Consider the following 23,356-nt stretch of genomic DNA (forward strand, 5'->3'; position numbering starts at 1 on the left):
CTCATGACTGCATGGCCAGGCACGACTCCAACACCATCATTATTTTTGCCGATGACACAACAGTGGTAGGCCTGATCACCAACAACGACGAGACAGCATAAAGGGAGGAGGTCAGAAACCTGACCGTGTGGTGCCAGGATAACAACCTCTCCCTCAACGTAATCAAGACAAAGGAGATGATCGTGGACTACAGGAAAAGGTGGACCAAGCACGCCCCCATTCTCATCAACAGGGCTGTAGTGGAGCAGGTTCAGAGCTTCAAGTTCCTTGATGTCCACAACAAACTAACATGGTCCAAGCACACCAAGACAGTCGTGAAGAGGGCACGGCAAGGCCTATTCCCCCTCAGAAGACTGAACAGGTTTGGCATGGGTCCTCAGATCCTCCATCAAGAGGCCTCAGACCACTTCCCTTTTACGCTGCTGCTACTCTGTTATTATCTATGCATATATCACTTTAATAACTCTACCTACATGAATATATTACCTCAATTACCTTGACAATGTGCTGGTGCCCCAGCACATTGACTCTTTACCGGTACCCCTGTATATAGCATCGCTATTGTTATTTTACTGCTGCCCTTTAATTATTTATTTCTTATTTTTCTTTAGGTATTTTTCTTAAAACTGCATTGTTGGTTAAGGGCTTGTAAGTAAGCATTTCACTGTAAGGTCTACACCTGTTGTATTCGGCGCAAGTGACAAATAACATTTGATTTGATTTAACACCCATTTCAAATGATGCAAAAGAAGCAAACAGACCGAAATGGGGACCTACCTGAACTTGCCCAATAAGACACAGAGCGTGCTCAGGACACACAGAGTGCACCCAGAGTAGGCTATAGCGTTGTCGAATCATACAAAGTTTGTAACGGCGGTCATTTTTATATTTTTTGTTAAAATTGTACCTTTATTGAACTTGGCAAGTCAGTTAAGAACAAAATCTTATTTACAATGACGGCCTACCCCGAACAACGCTGGGCCAATTGTGCACTGCCCTATGGAACAGTGCACAATCTCTGGCACAATCTCTGGTCCATCTCTGGCACTGAGATTGAGTGTCTTAGACCACTGTACCACTCGGGAGCCCAAACAAAAGTCCAAAGTTGCTAAGCTTGCTAGATAGCCTCCAATTAATGACTATTTGGCTGATGATTATACAGATAGCAGATCAGCCCATGAATAACAAAGAGATGAAGAGAGGAAATTGTTTAAATATCAAGGTATCTTAACGGAGACCAACTGTTTAAAAAATATTTCCATATCTACTCTCATTGGCCTATCGTTTGTTGATCACACATTCTACTGAAGCTCCCACATCGGCAGCAATACCAGACATGGATTACAGAATAAAGTTAGGAATGTTCATGCAAGACAGGAGTCAGGATTTTGGGTTTCAGTGGGATTGGGACAATAGGAAATAAGCCTAGGCTCTATATAAGGCTACTACGTGAGTCAATAGATAAATAATACAATTGATTTAGGCTACATTATTGCATGCTAAGCGTTTCTGATCGGTGATAGATGAGCAAACTAATAAATTATCTACCACTTCCATTTGTCCAGCCAGAGATCAATTAACCAAATATACAGACAGAGATTCAGTGATTATCAGACAAGTCACAGGCTTTTGGTCAGGAGTAGGACATGATTGATTATCAGAGTAGGACAGGCTGAAGAGCCCCCCACAGAATCAAGTGGAGCACCAAAACATTCTGTGTGGAAGCACAGCTATCCAAATAAGGATAAAAAAAAGCTGTACAGGCAAATCCCTTGCATTAATCTGCCTAAAGATAACAAAGTCACAGGCTGACACCAAATAAGAATTTACCAAAAATATGTCCAAAAATGTGCATAACTATGTCCCAAATGACACCCTATTCCCTATATAGTGCACTACTTTAGACCAGAGGCCTATTGAACCTGGTGAAACGTACTGTACTATATAGGGCATAGTGTGCCATTTGGGACGAAGCTAGAGTGTAGGACCTTCCAGATGCAGAGGACTAAAGGGAGTCCATCCAGTGGCATAGTCTGCAGTCCATACCAGTCTCTCCTTTTCCATTACAGTATGTGCTATGGGATGAGGGGAGTTAGTGCACACAATGGGGGTCTCCCACTCTGTAAATCAGGGGCATGGAGCGGTTACGGACCATCAGAGATTGGTGTTCCCCTGAGAGGTGGAAAGATAGCAACACACACAAACATGACTTTTAGAGGTCAGTTTAAGGCCGGTATAATACAAGTAATTTCTTAAAGATAATAACAGTTCTTGTGGAACATACAGTATGTTTTGTTTTGGCGTGTTATCAGCAAACAGATTATATTCTGTGCATGAGGATGGTAAAGGATGACATGAGGTGACTTGATGTTGAATGGAGATGTTTCAGAGTTTTTAGGAAACGTCCATAGTTGAAGTCGGAAGTTTACATACACCTTAGCCAAATATATTCATTGCTCGTAAATATTCCCTGTCTTAGGTCAGTTAGGATCACTACTTTATTTTAAGAATGTGAAATGTCAGAATAATAGTAGAGAGAATGATTTATTTCAGCTTTTATTTCTTTCATCACATTCCCAGTGGGTCAGAAGTTAACAAACACTCAATTAGTATTTGGTAGCATTGCCTTTAAATTGTTTAACTTGGGTCAAAGGTTTCGGGTTGTGTGAATTTTGGTCCATTCCTCCTGACAGAGCTGGTGTAACTGAGTCAGGTTTGTAGACCTTGCTCACACATGCTTTTTCAGTTCTGCCCACAAATGTTCTATAGGATTGAGGTCAGGGCTTTGTGATGGCCACTCCAACACCTTGACTTTGTTGTCCTTAAGCCATTTTGCCACAACTTTGGAAGTATGCTTGGGGTCATTGTCCATTTGGAAGACCCGTTTACGACCAAGCAACTTCCTTAACTTCCTGACTGATGTCTTGAGATGTTGCTTCAATATATCCACATCGTTTTCCATCCTCATGATGACATCTATTTTGTGAAGTGCACCAGTCCCTCCTGCAGCAAAGCACCCCCACAACATGATGCTGCCACCCCCATGCTTCATGTTTGGGATGGTGTTCTTCGGCTTGCAAGCATCCCACTTTTTCCTCCAAACATAACGATGGTCATCATGGCCAAACAGTTCTATATTTGTTTCATCCGACCAAAGGACATTTCTCCAAAAAGTACGATCTTTGTCCTCATGTGCAGTTGCAAACCGTAGTCTGGCTTTTTTATGGCGGTTTTGGAGCAGTGGCTTCTTCCTTGCTGAGTGGCCTTTCAGCTTATGTCGATATAGGACTCGCTTTACTGTGGATATAGATACTTTTGTACCTGTTTCCTCCAGCATCTTCACAAGGTCCTTTGCTGTTGTTCTGGTATTGATTTGAACTTTTCGCACCAAGTTACATTCAGCTCTAGGAGACAGAACGCGTCTCCTTCCTGAGCGGTATGACGGCTGCGTGGTCCCATGGTGTTTCTACTTTTTGCGTACTATTGTTTGTACAGATGAACGTGGTACCTTCAGGCGTTTGGAAATTGCTCCCAAGGATGAACCAGACTTGTGGAGGTCTACAATTTTTTTTCTGAAGTCTTGGCTGATTTCTTTTGATTTTCGTATGATGTCAAGCAAAGAGGCACTGACTTTGAAGGTAGGCCTTGAAATACATCCACAGGTACACCTCCAATTGACTCAAATGATGTCAATTAGGCTTATTATCTGAAGCTTCTAAAGCCATGTCATCCTTTTCTGGAATTTTCCAAGCTGTTTAAAAGCACAGTCAACTTAGTGTATGTAAACTTCTGACCCACTGAATTATAAGTGAAAAAAATTGTGGAGTGGTTGAAAAACGAGTTTTAATGACTCCAACCTAAGTGTAAACTTCCGACTTCAACTGTAGATAGTTCAGTGATCTTGGTTCGTGAAATATCTACCATCAATATTTTGGGGCTCTATTCAATCGGATTGAATAGAGCCCCATGAACGTGAAAGAACACCTTCCTCACCTTCTCTTCGTTGCAGTCTGTATCCCTCTCTCCCTCCTTTTCTTTGCAGGCCAGCTCTTCCCCCTCCTCTTTCTCTCTTTCTGTAGATGACTCCTCCACTGAACAACTCTCCCTCCCCTTCTCCTTCTCCTCTCCTCCTCCACACCCCTGACCACAATCTTTCACCTCTTCTCCTCTAGACTCTTTTACCTCCTCTCCTTTCTGTCTCTCCTCTGCTGTCTGTCTGTCCTCCTGTCTCTCCTCTCCTGTCTGTCTCTCCTGTCTCTCCTCTCTCTGGGGCTCCAGCGTTTTTTCTGACTTTGTCTTTTCCAGTGGGTCAGTGTCTGTGGTTGAGCTGTCTGTTGTGGTAATCTGTTGCTGTGAGTTAGCAGGGATAGAGGAGCCTGTCTCTATCTTTGCTTTGGTAGACAAAGTGGTGTCTGCTCTTTTGCCATCCTTCTCTTCCACTTCCTTCTCAAACACCTCCTCCTCCTCTCCCTTCTCTTCCTCCCCAACTTTGGCCTCAGGGTCATCGGATGTAGTTAGGGGCGTCTCTTCACCCGTCGCCCCGTCTCCTTCCTCTCCGCTGGACTTCCTGTGTCGTCTCGAAGGTGGGCGTCGCCGGATGGACAGGCGGGCTCTTCCCTGGAGAGGCAGGGACACAGACCATTAAGAACAGCTACGACACAGGATATGACATAATACACATGCAGACAAACACACAGGCTTAAAGGTATGAACACACACACACACACACACACACACACACACACACACACACACACACACACACACACACACACACACACACACACACACGTGTGCACTTACACACACACACACACACACATTTGTTTTACTAACCTTGAGGGGACCAAAAAATGTATTCCAATCCAAATCCTATTTTCCCTAACCCCTAACCCTAACCTTAACCCTAACCCCAAACCTCTAAACCTAACCCCTAACCCTAATTGCAACCGTAAACATAACCCTTAACACTAAAATAGCCTTCTTCCTTGTGGGGACTGGCAAAATAATGAATAAATTATTATTAAAAATATATATATATATATATATTAAAATTAAGAAAAAGCCTTGAAAGAGTAGGTGTGTCCATACTTTTGACCGGTACTGTGTGTATATGTATATATATATACTTTTTTTTATTTTTTATTCTACAATGTAGAAAATAGTAAAAATTAAGGAAAAGCCTTGAATGAGTAGGTGTGTCCATACTTTTGACCGGTACTGTGTGTGTGCGTGTGTGTGTGTGTGTGTGTGTTATATATATATCACACACACACACACACACACACACACACACACACACACACACACACAGTACCGGTCAAAAGTATGGACACACCTACTCATTCAAGGCTTTTCCTTAATTTTTACTATTTTCTACATTGTAGAATAATAGTGAAGACATCAAAACTATGAAATAACACATGGAATCATGTAGTAGCCAAAAAAGTGTTAAACAAATAAAAATGTATTTTATTTTTGAGAGTCTTCAAAGTAGACAGCGTTGCACAGTGCTGGCATTCTGTCAACCAGCTTCATGAGGTAGTCACCTGGAATGCATTTCAATTAACAAGTGTGCCTTGTTAAAAGTTCATTTGTGGAATTTCTTTCCTACTTAATGCGTTTGAGCCAATCAGTTGTGTTGTGGTAACAGAAGATAGCCCTATTTGGTAAAAGACCAAGTCCATATTATAGCAAGAACAGCTCAAATAAGCAAAGAGAAATGACAGTCCAGCACTACTTTAAGACATGAAGTTCAGTCAATCCGGAAAATATCAAGAACTTTTTTCAAGTGCAGTCACAAAAAACATGAAGCACTATGATGAAACTGGCTCTTATGAGCACCGCCACAGGAAAGGAAGACCCAGAGTTTCCTCTGCTGCAGAGGATAAATTCATTAGGTTTTAACTGCACCTTAGATTGCAGCCCAAATAAATGCTTCACAGAGTTCAAGTAACAGACACCAACTGATCAGAGGATTGCCCAAACTTTTGATTGGTGCTGTATGTGTGTGTGTTTTATTGTCACATACACAAGATAGGTGCAGTGAAGCGTGATCTTTTACAGGGTCAGCCATGGTAATATGGAGCAAATTAGGGTTAAGTGCCTTGCTCAATGGTACATCAACCTGATTTTTTTGCCTTTCGGTTACTGGCTCTAACCACTAGACTACCTGCCGCCCTGAAATGTTACCACTTGTCTGAATTTTCCTTGTTTTACTATCCTTGTGAGTACTTCTGATCCCCACAAGGATAGTAAAACCAAAAGCACCCACACACTTAGCAGACCTTGTTGATACTGGGCAGTAGGGATCCTTCAGTGGGTGTGGCTGGGACCTCAAAGGTGGCAGGCGTCTCTTCCTCGCTCAGCGACCGAGGGAGGGGTGCCCTGCTGACTGGGGAGGTGGGGGTTACCGTAGTAACAGGAGGGGTGGGGGAGCAGGGGGAGGTGGGGGTGAAGGAGGGGGGCAACAGTCTCAGCCCAGGGCTCTTAGGAGAGGGCAGGAGGGAACAGGGGGATAACGCCAGGTTAGCCTGGAGAGAGAGAGAGAGGGTGGGGAGAGAGGGAGAGAGAGCGCAAGGAAGAAAGAGAGAGAAAGACAGGGAGAGAGAGAGATAGTTATTGCAATGTTATTACATACTAAGATTCAGAGAGCATAGCAGGCATTTTGTGTGGGCTGTCCTCAGTGACACTGACTGGATGTTGAAGTGTGAGACACTCAGTCAGGAAATGGCTGCTCTCTCTTATTATCAACCTGTGAGACTTTACTGTAACTGATCCTCTCCATCTGACCTCCCTTCTCTTTCCTCTCTCTGCATGCACCTGCACTGCTCACTGGCATACAACAGGGAGCGGCCTTGAATGTACTGTATGTGTATATATAGCCTGTGATTGCATAGATTGCTCCTGATCTATTACACTGTACATGTTTTTGTGTTCCATGTATCATCATGTATGGTACAGCAAGAGCTTATCACTCTCCAAATCAACACGCACACAGATGCAGACAAGTACTTACACACACACACACACACACACCATGCTCACCTGCAGTTTCTCAATAAGAGCAGAGTTCCTTTTGGTTTTGGCAGGATGCAGAGACGGTGAGATGGGTTTCTGAAACACAAGTGAGAAAAACACACATGCGCACACACACACACACACACACACACACACACACACACACACACACACACACACACACACACACACACACACACACACACACACACACACACACACACACACACACACACACACACACACACACACACACACACACACACTTCATCACGGCATGCTTCTCTGTCTCGTCCTATATATTAACCTTATCTCAGTCTGTATTAGATACCAGGTTTAGGGTCAACTCTATTTCAACCCTAGTAGTCTTCATTCAGTGATACTAAGATACAGAACTGCACAAAACACAGCACTACCCCTCACACACACATGTACACACAGACATCAAAAGGGACATGGCATTATAGAACTGTACAACACACAATTGTCAAACAGTCCCCTCAAACACTCACAGCCACACACTCCTCTCACCTCCTCGTCCACCTGTCCCTGTGCTGTGGTCTTGGGGAGCTGTAGGGTTCGAGGGGGGCGTCTCCTAACAGGCTTACTCTGGAAGAGAAACCAACACCAAGAGGCTACTCAAACTATACCAACAGCCATAATACAATTACACATAGCACAGCACTTGCATGGCACTAGCATAGCATAGTAATCACATAATACTAACACACGCACACAGATCAAGAGACACAAGACCAGAGGCTACTAAACCAACACTGTGCCATGAACACAATGGGCCTACTAACAACATAACATACACTGAAACGTCAACATAACAGAAGACAACAGAACAACACAACTAGAACCGCTACAGACATGCAGACATACAAATCTGATACTACAACACTCACACATGCCACTGGCCAACAAGACAAACGTTCATTTTAGAGATAAACAAAAACGATCATAGTGTACTGTCACTGACATGACTCAGAGGCACACAACACAAATATCCTGTTGGGGATAGGGGGCAGTATTGACACGGCTGGATAAAAAACGTACCCGATTTAATCTGGTTACTACTCCTGCCCAGTAACTAGAATATGCATATAATTATTGGCTTTGGATAGAAAACACCCTAAAGTTTCTAAAACTGTTTGAATGGTGTCTGTGAGTATAACAGAACTCATATGGCAGGCAAAAACCTGAGAAGATTTCATGCAGGAAGTGGCCTGTCTGACAAGGTGTCGTTCTTCTTGTCTCTGTTTATTGAAGAGTGAGGATCTTAGCTGTACCGTGACACTTCCTACGGCTGCCATAGGCTCTCAGAAGGCGGCAAAATGCTGAATCGTGGCTTTGCAGGCTCTGGCTGAAACAAAGTAGCGCGTTTGGGTAGTGGCTGTTTACAGTACTGTGAGACTCAGGCTCGTGCCCGCGTCGACCGAAAGCTTTGTTTTCTTTCCTGTTTAGCTAAATGGAGATTCCCGGTCGGAATATTATCGCTTTTTTACGACAAAAATGGCATAAAAATGGATTTTAAACAGCGGTTGACATGCTTCGAAGTACGGTAATGGAATATTTAGATTTTTTTTGTCACGAATTGCGCCATGCGCACGACCCTGATTTACCATTTCGGATAGTTTCTGGAACGCACGAACAAAACGCCGCTATTCGGATATAACGATGGATTATTTTGGACCAAACCAAAATTTGTTATTGAAGTAGCAGTCCTGGGAGTGCATTCTGACGAAGACAACAAAAGGTAATCAAACTTTTGTAATAGTAAATCTGATATTGGTGAGTGCTAAACTTGCCGGGTGTCTAAATAGCTAGCCAGTGATGGCTGGGCTATGTACTTAGAATATTGCAAAATGTGCTTTCACCAAAAAGCTATTTTAAAATCGGACATATCGAGTGCATAGAGGAGTTCTGTATCTATAATTCTTAAAATAATTGTTATGCTTTTTGTGAACGTTTATCGTGAGTAATTTAGTAAACTGTTAGTAAATTCCCCGGAAGTTTGCAGGGGGTATGCTAGTTCTGAACGTCACATGCAAATGTAAAAAGCTGTTTTTTGATATAAATATGAACTTGATTGAACAAAACATGCATGTATTGTATAACATAATGTCCTAGGGTTGTCATCTGATGAAGATCATCAAAGGTTAGTGCTGCATTTAGCTGTCTTCTGGGTTTTTGTGACATTATATGCTAGCTTGAAAAATGGGTGTCTGATTATTTCTGGCTTGGTACTCTGCTGACATAATCTAATGTTTTGCTTTCGTTGTAAAGCCTTTTTGAAATCGGACAGTGTGGTTAGATTAACGAGAGTCTTGTCTTTAAATAGCTGTAAAATAGTCATATGTTTGAGAAATTGAAGTAATAGCATTTCTAAGGTATTTGAAAATCGCGCCACGGGATTCAACTGGCTGTTGCGTAGGTGGGACGAATTCGTCCCGCCTAGCCCAGAGAGGATATACTGCTCCAAAAAATAAAGGGAACACTAAAATAACACATCCTAAATCTGAATGAATGAAATAATCTTATTAAATACTTTTTTCTTTACATAGTTGAATGTGCTGACAACAAAATCACACAAAAATAATCAATGGAAATCCAATTTATCAACCCATGGAGGTCTGGATTTGGAGTCACACTCAAAATTAAAGTGGAAAACCACACTACAGGCTGATCCAACTTTGATGTAATGTCCTTAAAACAAGTCAAAATGAGGCTCAGTAGTGTGTGTGGCCTCCACGTGCCTGTATGACCTCCCTACAATGCCTGGGCATGCTCCTGATGAGGTGGCGGATGGTCTCCTGAGGGAACTCCTCCCAGACCTGGACTAAAGTATCCGCCAACTCCTGGACAGTCTGTGGTGCAACGTGGTGTTGGTGGATGGAGCGAGACATGATGTCCCAGATGTGCTCAATTGCATTCAGGTTTGGGGAATGAGCGGGCCAGTCCATAGCATCAATGCCTTCCTCTTGCAGGAACTGCTGACACACTCCAGCCACATGAGGTCTAGCATTGTCTTGCATTAGGAGGAACCCAGGGCCAACCGCACCAGCATATGGTCTCACAAGGGGTCTGAGGATCTCATCTCGGTACCTTATGGCAGTCAGGCTACCTCTGGCGAGCACATGGAGGGCTGTGCGGCCCCCCAAAGAAATGCCACCCCACACCATGACTGACCCACTGCCAAACCGGTCATGCTGGAGGATGTTGCAGGCAGCAGAACGTTCTCCACGGCATCTCCAGACTCTGTCACGTCTGTCACATGTGCTCAGTGTGAACCTGCTTCATCTGTGAAGAGCACAGGGCGCCAGTGGCGAATTTGCCAATCTTGGTGTTCTCTGGCAAATGCCAAATGTCCTGCACGGTGTTGGGCTGTAAGCACAACCCCCACCTGTGGACATCGGGCCCTCATACCACCCTCATGGAGTCTGTTTCTGACCGTTTGAGCAGACACATGCACATTTGAGGCCTGCTGGAGGTCATTTTGCAGGGCTCTGGCAGTGCTCCTCCTGCTCCTCCTTGCACAAAGGCGGAGGTAGCGGTCCTGCTGCTGGGTTGTTGCCCTCTTACGGCCTCCTCCACGTCTCCTGATGTACTGGCCTGTCTCCTGGTAGCGCCTCCATGCTCTGGACACTACGCTGACAGACACAGCAAACCGTCTTGCCACAGCTCGCATTGACGTGCCATCCTGGATGAGCTGCACTACCTGAGCCACTTGTGTGGGTTGTAGACTCCGTCTCATGCTACCACTAGAGTGAAAGCACCGCCAGCATTCAAAAGTGACAAAAATATCAGCCAGGAAGCATAAGAACTGAGAAGTGGTCTGTGGTCACCACCTGCCAAACCACTCCTTTATTGGGGTGTCTTGCTAATTGCCTATAATTTCCACCTGTTGTCTATTCCATTTGCACAACAGCATGTGAAATTTATTGTCAATCAGTGTTGCTTCCTAAGTGGACAGTTTGATTTCACAGAATTGTGATTGACTTGGAGTTACATTGTGTTGTTTAAGTGTTCAGTTAAAAGTTTGGACACACCTACTCATTCAAGGGTTTTTCTTTATTTTTACTATTTTCTACATTGTAGAATAATAGTGAAGACATCAAAACAATGAAATAACACATATGGAATCATGTAGTAACCAAAAAAGTGTTAAACAAATCAAAATATATGTTATATTTGAGATTCTTCAAAGTAGCCATCCTTTGCATTGACGACAGCTTTGCACACTCTTGGCATTCTCTTAACCAGCTTCACCTGGAATGCTTTTCCATCAGTTTTGAAGGAGTTCCCACATATGCTGAGCACTTGTTGGCTGCTTTTCCTTCACTCTGCGGTCCAAATCATCCCAAACCATATCAATTGGGTTGAGGTTGGGTGATTGTGGAGGCCAGGTCATCTGATACAGCACTCCATCACTCTCCTTCTTGGTGAAATAGCCCTTACACAGCCTGGAGGTGTGTTGGGTCATTGTCCTGTTGAAAAACAAATGATAGTCCCACTAAGCGCAAACGATATGGGATGGCGTATCACTGCAGCATGCCGTGGTAAAGGGAACTGAATGTACTCAACTGAAATGTGTCTTCTGCATTTAACCCAACCCCTCTGAATCAGTAAGTGTGCCTTGAATTCTAAATAAATCACTGACAGTGTCAACAGCAAAGCACCCCCACACCATCACACCTCCTCCTCCATGCTTCACGGTGGGAACCACACATGCTGAGATAATCCGTTCACCTACTCTGTGTCTCACGAAGACACGGCGGTTGGAACCAAAAATCTCAAATTTGGACTCATCAGACTAAAGGACAGATTTCCGTCGGTCTAATGCGTTTTGCAGCAATTTGACCATGAAGGCCTGATTCACGCAGTCTCCTCTGAACAGTTGATGTTGAGATGTGTCTGTTACTTGAACTCTATGAAGCATTTATTGATGCTGCAATTTCTAAGGCTGGTAACTCTAATGAACTTATCCTCTGCAGCAGAGGTAACTCTGGGTCTTCCTTTCCTTTGGCGGTCCTCATGAGAGCCAGTTTCATCATAGCACTTGATGGATTTTGTGACTGCACTTGAAGAAACTTTAAAAGTTCTTGAAATTTTTCAGAATGTAGAAAATAGTAAAAATTAAGAAAAACCCTTGAATGAGTAGGTGTGTCCAAACTTTTGACTGGTACTATACATTTCATGAATGAGTGTTAACGACCGGGTGTGTGTTTAAGATCTATTTGGTCAAACAGAAATAAACACATAAAAACATCAATGAGGAGCTAATATTATTATACTGACACATTACAGTGCCCATCATTACATCAATGAATGTGGTTGTGTATTTTAAAGCAGGGCTGACACTGTGTTCACACAGAGGCACAGATATTCATAGAACCACTTCCTGCACCTCACTTCCTGTGTGTAACTTCATGTTTCACTTATCTGTGTTTTAACACGTGTAGTTGCTTCAGTACTATCTATCTGAGTGTCAGCGAGAGAAAGAAGAGAAGAGAAAAGAGAGCAAAAAGAGAGAGAGAGAAAAGGAAGTTATAATGACCTCACCCCATCAGTTCCCATTGGGATGGGAGGGGCATGAGCTTTGAACTTTCCAGCCAGCTCCGCCACTGACTTCTTAGGCGGGGCGTCGTCCTGAAACACAGGAAGTACAATATGGCTTAGTACTGCTGACACACACACAGATGAGGTGAGGTCATTGATTTGGGGGAAGCTGGGGGGGATATTGGACAGGGAATGCTTCCCAAATGGTACTCTATTCCATAAATGTTCAAATCAAATCAGATATTATTGGTCACATACACGTTTAGCAGATGTTATTTTGGGTGTAGCGAAACACTTGTGTTTCTAGCTCCAACAGTGCAGTAATATCTAACCATTCACAACTACACACAATACACACAAACCTAAAAGTAAAATAATGGAATTAAGGAATATTTTAGTATTAGGATGAGCAATGTCGGAGTGGTATAGAATAAAATACAGTAGAATAGAATACAGTATATACATATGAGATGAGCAAAGCAAAAGTATGTAAACATTATTAAAGTGACTAGTGTTCCATTATTAAAATGGCCAGTGATTTCAAGTCTATATATATAGGGCAGCAGCCTCTAAGGTGCAGGGTTATGGAACCGGGTGGAAGCCCCCTGGTGATGGCTTTTTAACAGTCTGATGGCCTTGAGATAGAAGCTGTTTTTCAGTCTTTCGGTCCCAGCTTTGATGCACCTGTACTGACCTCACCTTCTGGATGGTAATGTGGTGGACAGGCAGCGTTTCGGGTGGTTGTTGTCCTTGATTATCATTTTGGCCTTCCTGTGACATCGGGTGCTGTAGGTGTCCTGGAGGGCAGGTAGTTTGCCCCCGGTGATGCATTGGGCAGACTGAACCACCTTCTGGAAAGCCCTGCGGTTGCGGGCGTTGCAGTTGCCGTACTAGGCGGTGATGCAGCCCGACACAAAGCTCTTAATTGTGCACCTGTAAAAGTTTGTGAGGCTTTTAGGTGCAAAGCCACATTTCTTCAGCCTCTTGAGGTTGAAGAGGCGCTGTTGCGCCTTCTTCACCACACTGTCTGTGTGGGTGGACCATTTCAGTTTGTCAGTGATATGTACGCTGAGGAACTTGAAGTTTTCCATCTTGTCCCCTGCGGTCCCGTCGATGTGGATAGGTGCGCGCTACCTCTGCTGTTTCCCGAAGTCCATGATCAGCTCCTTTGTTTTCTCAACATCGGGAAGTGTGCAGTGCGATGGCGATTGCATCGTCTATGGATCTATTGGGGCGGTAAGCAAATTGAAGAGGGTCTAGGGTGTCAGGTAAGGTGGAGGTGATATGATCCTTAACTAGTCTCTCAAAGCACCTCATGATGACTGAAGCGAGTGCTACGGGGCAATAGTCATTTAGTTCAGTTACCTTTGCTTTATTGGGTACAGGAACAATGGTGGACATCTTGAAGCAAGTGGGGACAGTAGACTGGGATAGGGAGAAATTGAATATGTCCGTAAACACTCCAGCCAGCTGGCCTGCACATGCTCTGAGGATGCGGCTAGGGATGCCGTCTGGGCCGGCAGCCTTGCGAGGGTTAACACGCTTAAATGTCTAACTCACATCAGCCACGGAGAAGGAGAGCCTACAGTCCTTGGTAGTGGGCCACGTTAGTGGCACTGTGTTATCCTCAAAGCGGGCGAAGGTGTTCTAGCTTGTCCGGAAGCAAGACGTTGGTGTCCGCGACGTCAGTATAGAAACAAAATGAAGGCACAATTGAACGGCTCAGACACGAGACGTATGTGACGTTTTGCCTGTTGATTGCCTTACGAAGGGAATAACTACACTGTTTCTATTCGGCCATATTCCCAGTCACCTTGCCATGGTTAAATGTGATGGTTTGCGCTTTCAGTTTTGCGCGAATGCTGCCATCTATACACAGTTTCTGGTTAGGGTTGGTGTTAATAGTCTGTGTATTTGTCGATGTTATTCTCAGAGGCTAGCCGGAACATATCCCGCGTGATCAAAACAATCTTGAAGCGTGGATTCCGATTGGTCAAACCAGCGTTGAATATTCCTTAGCACGGGTACTTCCTGTTTGAGTTTCTACCTATAGGAAGGGAGGAGCAAATTGGAGTCGTGATCAGATTAGCAGGGAGGTCCTTGTAGGCATTTCGAAAAGTTGATTAGCCCTGGTCCAATGTTTTCTCAGAGTGAGTGCTAGTCAATGTGTTGGTAGAACTTCAGTAGTGTTTTTCTTAAATTTGCTTTGTTAAAATCGCCAGCTACAATAAATGCGGCATCAGGATATGTGGTTTCCAGTTTGCATAAAGTCCAATGACGTTCTTTGAGGGCTGTTGTGGTGTCGGTTTGAGGGGGAATATACACAGCTGTCACTATAAGCAAAGAGTATTCTCTTGGGAGGTAATACTGTCGGCATTTGATTGTGATGTATTCTACGTTGAGTGAACAAAAAGACTTGAGTTTCTGTATGTTATCACAATCACACCATGAGTAGTTAATCATAAAACATACACCGATGTACTGAGAACCCAGCTGGCTGTATGGACGGAGACAGTATATCCTGAGAGAGCCATGTTTCCATGAAACAGAGTACGTTACAATCCCTGATGTCTCTCTGGAAGGAGATTCTTGCCCTGAGCTTGTCTACTTCCAGAGACTGAACATTAGCAAGTAATATACTCGGAAGCGGTGGGTGGTGTGCACGCCTCCTGAGTCGGACTAGAAGTCTACTCCGAATACCTCTTCTCCGCTAGCAGTGTTTTGGATCAGCCTCTGGAATCAGTTGTCACGGTTGTCGAAAGGAGGAGACCAAAGTGCAGTGTGTGTGTCGTTCCACATTTTATTTATACTGTGAAAGTATGCAATACATAAATAAACTGAATGACAAAACAACAAACCGTGACGCAGAGGTGAAACATACACTACTCAAAATTAATCTCCCACAAACCCAGGTGGGACAAACAACAACTTAAATATGACCTCCAATTAGAGACAATGATGACCAGCTGCCTTTAATTGAAGATCATCCCAAACAAAGTCCAACATAGAAATACGAAACTAGAACAACCCAATATAGAAATACAAAACTAGAACATAACCACATAGAAAAAACTAAACTAGAAAACCCCCCTGTCACGCCCTGACCTACTCTACCATAGAAAATAACAGCTTACTATGATCAGGACGTGACATCAGTTAAATTGCCTTTGGGGATACGAACAAAGGATCCAATTCGGGAAAGTCGTAAAAGTTATTTCCGGCTGTATGTAGTAACACAAAAAAAATCCTGGGTTAATAGAGTAAGAATTAACACACACAAAAAACAAATACTGCAAAGTTGCTTAGGCGCTAGAAGCAGAGCTGCACTATCTGTCGGCGCCGTCTAGTGGGCATGAGCCCTGGTTAAAGGTAGCACACAAGGTAGGGAATAATGTGGCATTTGGAACACAACTTCCCCAATACTCAACCATACTGACACAACGGTACATTTACATTTATATTTTAGTCATTTAACAGACGTTCTTATCCAGAGCGACTTACAGTAGTGAGTGCAAACATTTTCGTACTTTTTCGTACTTTTCCAATTTTCCACAACAGGAAATGACCTCACACCCTCAGAATGGCTAGGGAAGGATATAGGGGGGGAATACAGCAAGGAGCATGATTAAAAGAAAACCGAGAGATGGATATAGAAATCGAACGAACAGTTGGATGTGTTTGCCTGTCTGCCATTATGTCTGTCTCTCTCCCGCTCGTCTCTCTGTATCCTGTGACCTCACCACACTTACATTTGCCACTCCCCTTTCCTTCTAGCTCTGGAACAGTCAGATTACACAGGTTACACACAAATCTCCTCTCTCTCTCTATCTCTCTCTCTATCTCTCTCTATCTCTCTCTCTCTCTCTCTCTCTCTCTCTCTCTCTCTCTCTCTCTCTCTCTCTCTCTCTCTCTCTCTCTCTCTCTCTCTCTCTCTCTCTCTCTCTCTCTCTCTCTCTCTCTCTCTCTCTCTCTCTCTGGGCTACCCAGTTTTCCTAGCAAGTTTGTAGCTTTCCTCAATGCTCCTGTAAATCTAACATAGAGATAGATGAGAACCATTCTGTGTCTTATGGTAAGTAATTCTGCCATATACTGTGGCTCTTTCTACAGTCTAAGTATGACCTCACCCTGCTCTCTCTCTCACTAGGGCAAGACCCAGTTAGATCATGACTATGTCCCAAAAGGGCCTTGGTCAAAATCTGTGCACTATAAAGGGAATAGGGTGCCATTTGGGACAGAGCCCATTCCCCTCCCTCCATCCAGAGCTGAGGTCATATCCCCCCCCCGCTCTCAGCTGCTTTCCCCTTCTCTGGTCAACAAGCACTTCCCTCTCTAGATATCCCCACTGCCCACTCAAGAGAGAGTGAAGAGAGGAATAGGGAAGACAGAGAGTATTGACAATATTGATTATTATTTTTATAATGTTAATATTGGAAATCTCCAAAGTAAGCTTTGGCAATATGTACATTCTTACATCATGCCAATATAGTAAATGTAATTTAATTGAATTGAGAAAGAGAGAGAGAGTGCAACCCGTGTGTCTGTCTGTGGGTGGGTGGCTGGGGACCCGGGGACTTGGGACTGGAGGACATTACATAAAGTGGCAGTGAATAAGGTAAATGACAGGCTGGTGAAAGAGAGAAAGCACTGGCCTGAGAGATCTACTAGGGAGAGGGAGAGAGAGCGAGAGAGAGAGAGAGAATGAGAGGGAGAAAGATGAGAGATATCAATAACAGATTGAGAGTCTGCTGCCTTGACCATAAACAACCCTTACCCTCTAACCCTTACTCTGTGGTGTTTACAGATCTGAAGAAATGGGATAGGTGTGAGCAATATGTGACAATAAAGCCTAAGTGGGGCCATCACTATATTACTTAGGCCCCAGACCCCCTGTCCCCACACCCAGATGCCTGGCCCCCTTGGACCTGGACCTGAACCCAGACCCTCAAACCCAGACCCCCTGTCCTCAGACCCAGATGCCTGGCCCCCCGGACCTGGACCTGGACCCAGACCCTCATACCCAGACCCCCTGTCCTCAGACCCAGATGCCTGGATCCCCAGACCTGGACCCTCAAACCCAGACCCCCTTTCCCCTGACCCAGATGCCTGGCCCCCGCGGACCTGGAACTGGACCCAGACCCTCAAACCCAGACCCCCTGTCCTCAGACCCAGATGCCTGGATCCCCGGACCTGGACCCTCAAACCCAGACCCCCTTTCCCCTGACCCAGATGCCTGGCCCCCCGGACCTGGACCCAGACCCTCAAACCCAGACCCCCTTTCCCCTGACCCAGATGCCTGGCCCCCCGGACCTGGACCTGGACCCAGACCCTCAAACCCAGACCCTCAAACCCAGACTCCTTGTCCCCAGACCCAGATGCCTGGCCCCCCGGACCTGGACCTGGACCCAGACCCTCAAACCCAGACCCCTTGTCCCCAGACCCAGATGCCTGGCCCTGGACCTGGACCCAGACCCTCAAACCCAGACCCCACCAGGCTCTGCTTTATGGACACATCCTGAAAGGATGGATTGGATGCCAGGCATTTTTTCAACAGTTTCACTTATTCCCATGGAATTCTCTCTGGTGGTAAAAGTTTATATGAGGAAAAATGGGATGGCCCTTCTTAATGAGGTGCGTTGTTTAGGAGAGAGAGGGAGAGAGACCAGAGTTGTTGACAGTTCCAATGCTCCATTCAGGCCTGCTTCTACAGTACAAGACCTTTCTTCCTGTTTAATAAGTCCAGTTAACACATACACTCAGTATTTGGGACCCATGCAAGCAACCCACAAACCTAGGGTTGCCACTGCCAGTACTATGCTCCACATACAGTGCCTTCAGAAAGTATTCATACCCCTTGACTTAAATCTCTCAGAGCTTTCCACACCTGGATTGTGCAACATTTGCCCATTATTCTTTTCAAAATTCTTCAAGCTCTGTCAAATTGGTTGTTGATCATTGCTAGACAACTATTTTCAGATCTTGCCATAGATTTTCAAGTAGATTTAATTCAAAACTGTAACTCAGCCACTCAGAAACATTTACAGTCTTCTCGGTAAGGAACTACAGTGTAGATTTGGCCTTGTGTTTTAGGTTATTGTCCTGCTGAAAGGTGAATTCATCTCCCAGTGTCTGGTGGAAATCAGACTAAACCAGGATTTTGTCTGTGCTTAAGTCCATTCTATTTATTTTTATCTTGAAAAGCTCCCCAGTCCTTAACGACTACAAGCATGTTATGGCATAACATGATGCAGTCACCACTATGCTTTAAAATATGGAGAGTGGTAATCAGTAAGGTGTTGTATTGGATTTGACCCAAACATAACACTTAATTAATTAGTTAATTGCTCTTAGAGATTTACCCAGAAAGACTCACAGCTGTAATCACTGCCTAAGCTGCTTCTGCAAAGTATTGACTCAGGGGTGTGAATACTTATTTAAATTAGATATTTCTGTACTTAATTTTCATCTTTTGGAATATTTGTATTTGTAGCTTCCTCCTTTTCACTCTGCCAATTAGGTTAGTATTGTGGAGAAACTGTTGTTGTTCATCCATCCTCCGTTTTCTCCTATCACAGCCATTAAACACTGTAACTGTTTAAAAGTCACCATTGGCCTCATATTGAAATCCCTGAGTGGTTTCCTTCCTCTCCAGCAACTGAGTTAGGAAGGAAGCCTGTATCTTTGAAGTAACTGGGTGTATTGATACACCATCCAAAGTGTAATGTCCTGTCTTGACACATAATCATTGACACATAATCTAAATTTAATCAATTTTAAATTCAGGCTGTAACACAACAAAATGTGTTAGGCACTGTAGACTGTGTGTGTGTGTGTGTGTGTGTGTGTGTGTGTGTGTGTGTGTGTGTGTGTGTGTGTGTGTGTGTGTGTGTGTGTGTGTGTGTGTGTGTGTGTGTGTGTGTGTGTGTGTGTGTGTGTGTATGTTTAAGCATCACAAAGACATTCTTTGTCAGTGTGTGAATGAGACCACTAGCATGAGCATGATTCTATTAGTGGTGCTGAGAGAGAAAGAGAGAGAGAGAGAGAGAGAGAGAGGCCTATCGGATAGAATGGAACCGTCAGATTACACAAATTACAATCTGACTGTTCCATTCTGTCAGATAGACACCTCTCTCTCTCATGACATCATCATCTGGCTCTGCTTATGTGTGGTGGATATGAGGTGTTGGCAGAGACTAAACATTAAGCTCAGACAGCTTCCCAAATACACTCCGAACACACACACACTTTCAGTAAGACCATACCCAGATCTTTACTGTCCTTTACTCCCCTTCCTCTCTTACTCTCCCTCTTCCTCTGTCCCTCTTTCCTTTCTCTCTTTCTCCCCCTCTGTCTTGTATCTCCTTGTCCTTCATTATCTGCACTCACTTGAGGCAGCAGCGGCCTACACACACACACGGCTGTTGAAGTGGAGTTGATACACACTCCTCTAAATTGAAGGACTCACATTGCTGGCATTCAGCAGATAATGAAATCACATAGCCCGGAGGCCAGGCGCACGTAGGCGTACACACACTTAAATTAATTCTCATCCTTAAAGGCAGGAGACCAAGTCCATGAGTATAAAACATGTCTTTAGCATGGACTGGACCTGTTGTCAATAGGGAGCCATTTGGGATGCAGACATTCTTGATCTAACATCTCTTCTCTGGACAACTAGTCGCCCAATTAATGTCACGTTTCACATCCCACTCATGTGTAGAATTATGCAACTCCATGTGTAGAAACCTGTTGCAAAGGCAACGGTTACACCACTTCCTCTGTGTGTGGGGTGTGTTCCTGTCATACTTCCTGTTTGAGTAACGTACTGAACAACATTGATGCAGAGAAGCAGCTACAGTATAGTCAGCAAACCAGGAAGTCTTCCTGTGATAGGCTACCATCGCCATCATTCCACCACCACATGCATCGTGCATCTAACTCAAACCAAAATGCTACAACTCTATTCTAACAACAAGTGACATTCTTTCATCATAGCCTAATGCAGAGGTGTCAAACTTAATTCCTGGAGGGCTGGTTTTCGCTCTTCCCTTGTACTTGATTGATCAATGAAGTAAATTGTTCAGTTAGAAACTCCCCTCACCTGGTTGTCTGTTTGTTCTAGTCCCCAGGTCCAGAACATATTCAAGAAAACGTACAGTATTATACAGAACCATGATTGCATGGAACTCCCTTCTATTTCATATAGCACAGGTGAACAGCAAACCTGGTTTAAAAAAACAAATAAAGCAACACCTCACGGCACAACGCCTCTCCCCCATGTGACCTGATTGTTTTTTGTATGTATTGACATGTGTAACACACACACACACACACACACACACACACACACACACACACACACACACACACACACATTACATGTTAATATTTTTTGTATTTTTTCAGTAATGTCTTCTTCTTTATGTCTCGGACCCCAGTAAAACTAGCTGGCACCATTGGTGTCGGCTAATGGGGATCGTAATAAAAAAAATACAACATTTTAAAAAGTATGTCTTAATTGTACACAAATTGAAAGGTCGTAACAAAAAACAGGAATAACATTTGACACCCTGGGCTTAATGCATACAAATTCAGTCATTAGGCTATATGCTTGACAGTCTCTCACACAGTGATGGCACTATGAACATGAGAGAAAGAGAATGAGAGTGAGATGTCATGACAAGTGACAACATGCATGACTAAAAGTTTAGTTCAGTGAAATGTATGGGCTAGAACTAAGCCCAGGCCTGGTTGTTATGCTCCTCTGTAATTCAAAACATGTGAATCATCTAATCTGCATGCTATCAGTTTGGTCCATACAGATCACACAGAGAGTGTCATGTCTTGTGCAGGTTATTAGACTACATAGCCGACAAAACTCAGCTCTACCATTTACGAGTTTAGTCAGCTATAGACAACATTGTACTGGACAGTACAGAATCACAGATATAATTCCATATGTAAATCAACAACTTAATAAAAACATTTTAAAACACCCCAAAACTCTGTTTACCTCCATCCTCTGCTGCAGCTGCCTTGACTGTCGTCCCGTTCGCAGCAAGTTTCAACTCCCTCTAAAAGTTTTATTTTGGGACTTGTCAAAGTTGCGCTCGGTCTCCTCTCCTCACACCCTTCTCTCCTGCCAGGCCCGTGTATGTGAGCTATGCGAGAACCCTTAGTAGGCTGTAAAGGTGGTCTCTCTCTCCCGCTCTCTCTCTGCGGTTATATTTAGAAAGCACTCTCACAACATTTCCAGAACGGGTGACTAGAGTGAGAGTGAGTGAAGCAACAGTAGCCTGTTGGTTTGTTTCAAACTGTAGTGTTGCGTTGCATGCATTTTCATGCCGAACCGATGCTGAGATTTATACAAAGTGATTGAAGTTAATTTTAGGGATGCGTATGACGCAGGTGTAGCTACCAGTGGAGGCTCCTCAGAGGAGGAATGGGAGGACGATCCTACTCAGTGAATTTCATAAAAATAAAAATAGTGCAGCATTTAAAAAATGTATCCTTTTTACTATACTAAATATATTCATGTCACCAAATAACTGATTAAAACACGTATTGCAATTAAGCCTCAGCAGTACCCTCTAGGGTAGCACCATGGTGTAGCTGGAGGACAGCTTTTTTCCATCCTCCATTAAATGTCATCTTTCTGGTGCTCCTAAATTCTGTGGTGCTTAGATTAATGTTCTTTCCTCAAATGTAACAAATCAATTTTCCGAGTATCTTTGTTGGACTGTTTTTAGCACAATCCATACAGAAAAGGCATTTTTTTATTCTAGCTATAATGATAGAAATATCTGCAGATATATCGGTGATAATTTCCACTCTAAAATCGGAATTGGTATTGGATCCAAAAAAACGTTCTCCAACCTATCAGAACTGTTGCAGGATGAACTGACATGTTGTCATTCAATCAAAGGATCCGATAATTTAATTTAGTACTGAAAGCATAAACTACAGCTAGCTAGCACTGCAGTGAAAAAAGTGTGATGAGTATTTGACTCAAAGAGAGAGAAAGGCAATTACTTAAATTCAGGAGAAGTAGCAAAGAGAGAGATAGCTAGCTATATTGTAATGTATTTTTTTTCTTCTTAGTTTATCTTTCACTTACTTTTGCCTAACACAATAACCTGACTGAAACAGAGAGGAATGATATTTATCTTATTTAGTTGGCTAAGGCTATCCAATACCGTTGTTGCCTGAACCTATCGATGTTACATTGAATTGGGTGAATTGACAGTCATCCAATATGTTGTAATAGAAATAAGGCCATTTATCATGACTCAGGATATGACCCACTATTTGCCAAGAGAGTTTTCTTCAAAAATTTTTCGTGACTGTTTATTTACCACCACAGATGGACGCTGGCACTAAGACCGCACTGAGACAGCTGTATAAGTAAACAGGAAACCGCTCACCCAGAGGTGGCACTCCTAGTGGCCGGGGACTTTAATGCAGGGAAACTTAAATCAGTTTTACCTAATTTCTATCAGCATGTTAAAATCGCAACCAGAGGTAAAACAATTCTAGATCACCTTTACTCCACACACAGAGACGCGTACAAAGCTGTCCTCGCCCTCCATTTGGCAAATCTGACAATAATTATATTCTCCTAATTCCTGCTTACAAGAAAAAATGTAAGCAGGAAGCACCAGGGACTCTGTCTATAAAAAAGTGGTCAGATGAAGCAGATGCTAAGCTACAGGACTGTTTTGCTAACACAGACTGGAATATGTTCCGCGATTCTTCCTATGGTATTGAGGAGTAC

At 43.7% G+C, this 23,356-nt stretch overlaps 1 protein-coding gene across 1 annotated transcript; it reads right to left on the minus strand.

Moving 5' to 3' along the window:
• Window positions 1–886: 886 nt before the first annotated feature.
• On the minus strand, window positions 887–21,900 carry LOC106560677 (capZ-interacting protein). Its single transcript, XM_014123784.2, has 7 exons — window positions 21,596–21,900; window positions 12,589–12,675; window positions 7,552–7,629; window positions 7,048–7,116; window positions 6,288–6,533; window positions 3,994–4,617; window positions 887–2,172 (listed from the first exon to the last, which is right to left on the minus strand). Exons 1-7 carry the CDS (start codon window positions 21,599–21,601, stop codon window positions 2,155–2,157), a joined length of 1,128 nt encoding a protein of 375 aa, XP_013979259.1. The 5' UTR covers window positions 21,602–21,900; the 3' UTR covers window positions 887–2,154.
• Window positions 21,901–23,356: the final 1,456 nt, after the last annotated feature.

This window comes from Salmo salar, chromosome ssa10 (assembly GCF_905237065.1).
Source record: "Salmo salar chromosome ssa10, Ssal_v3.1, whole genome shotgun sequence".
In the NCBI taxonomy this organism is placed as follows: domain Eukaryota; kingdom Metazoa; phylum Chordata; class Actinopteri; order Salmoniformes; family Salmonidae; genus Salmo; species Salmo salar.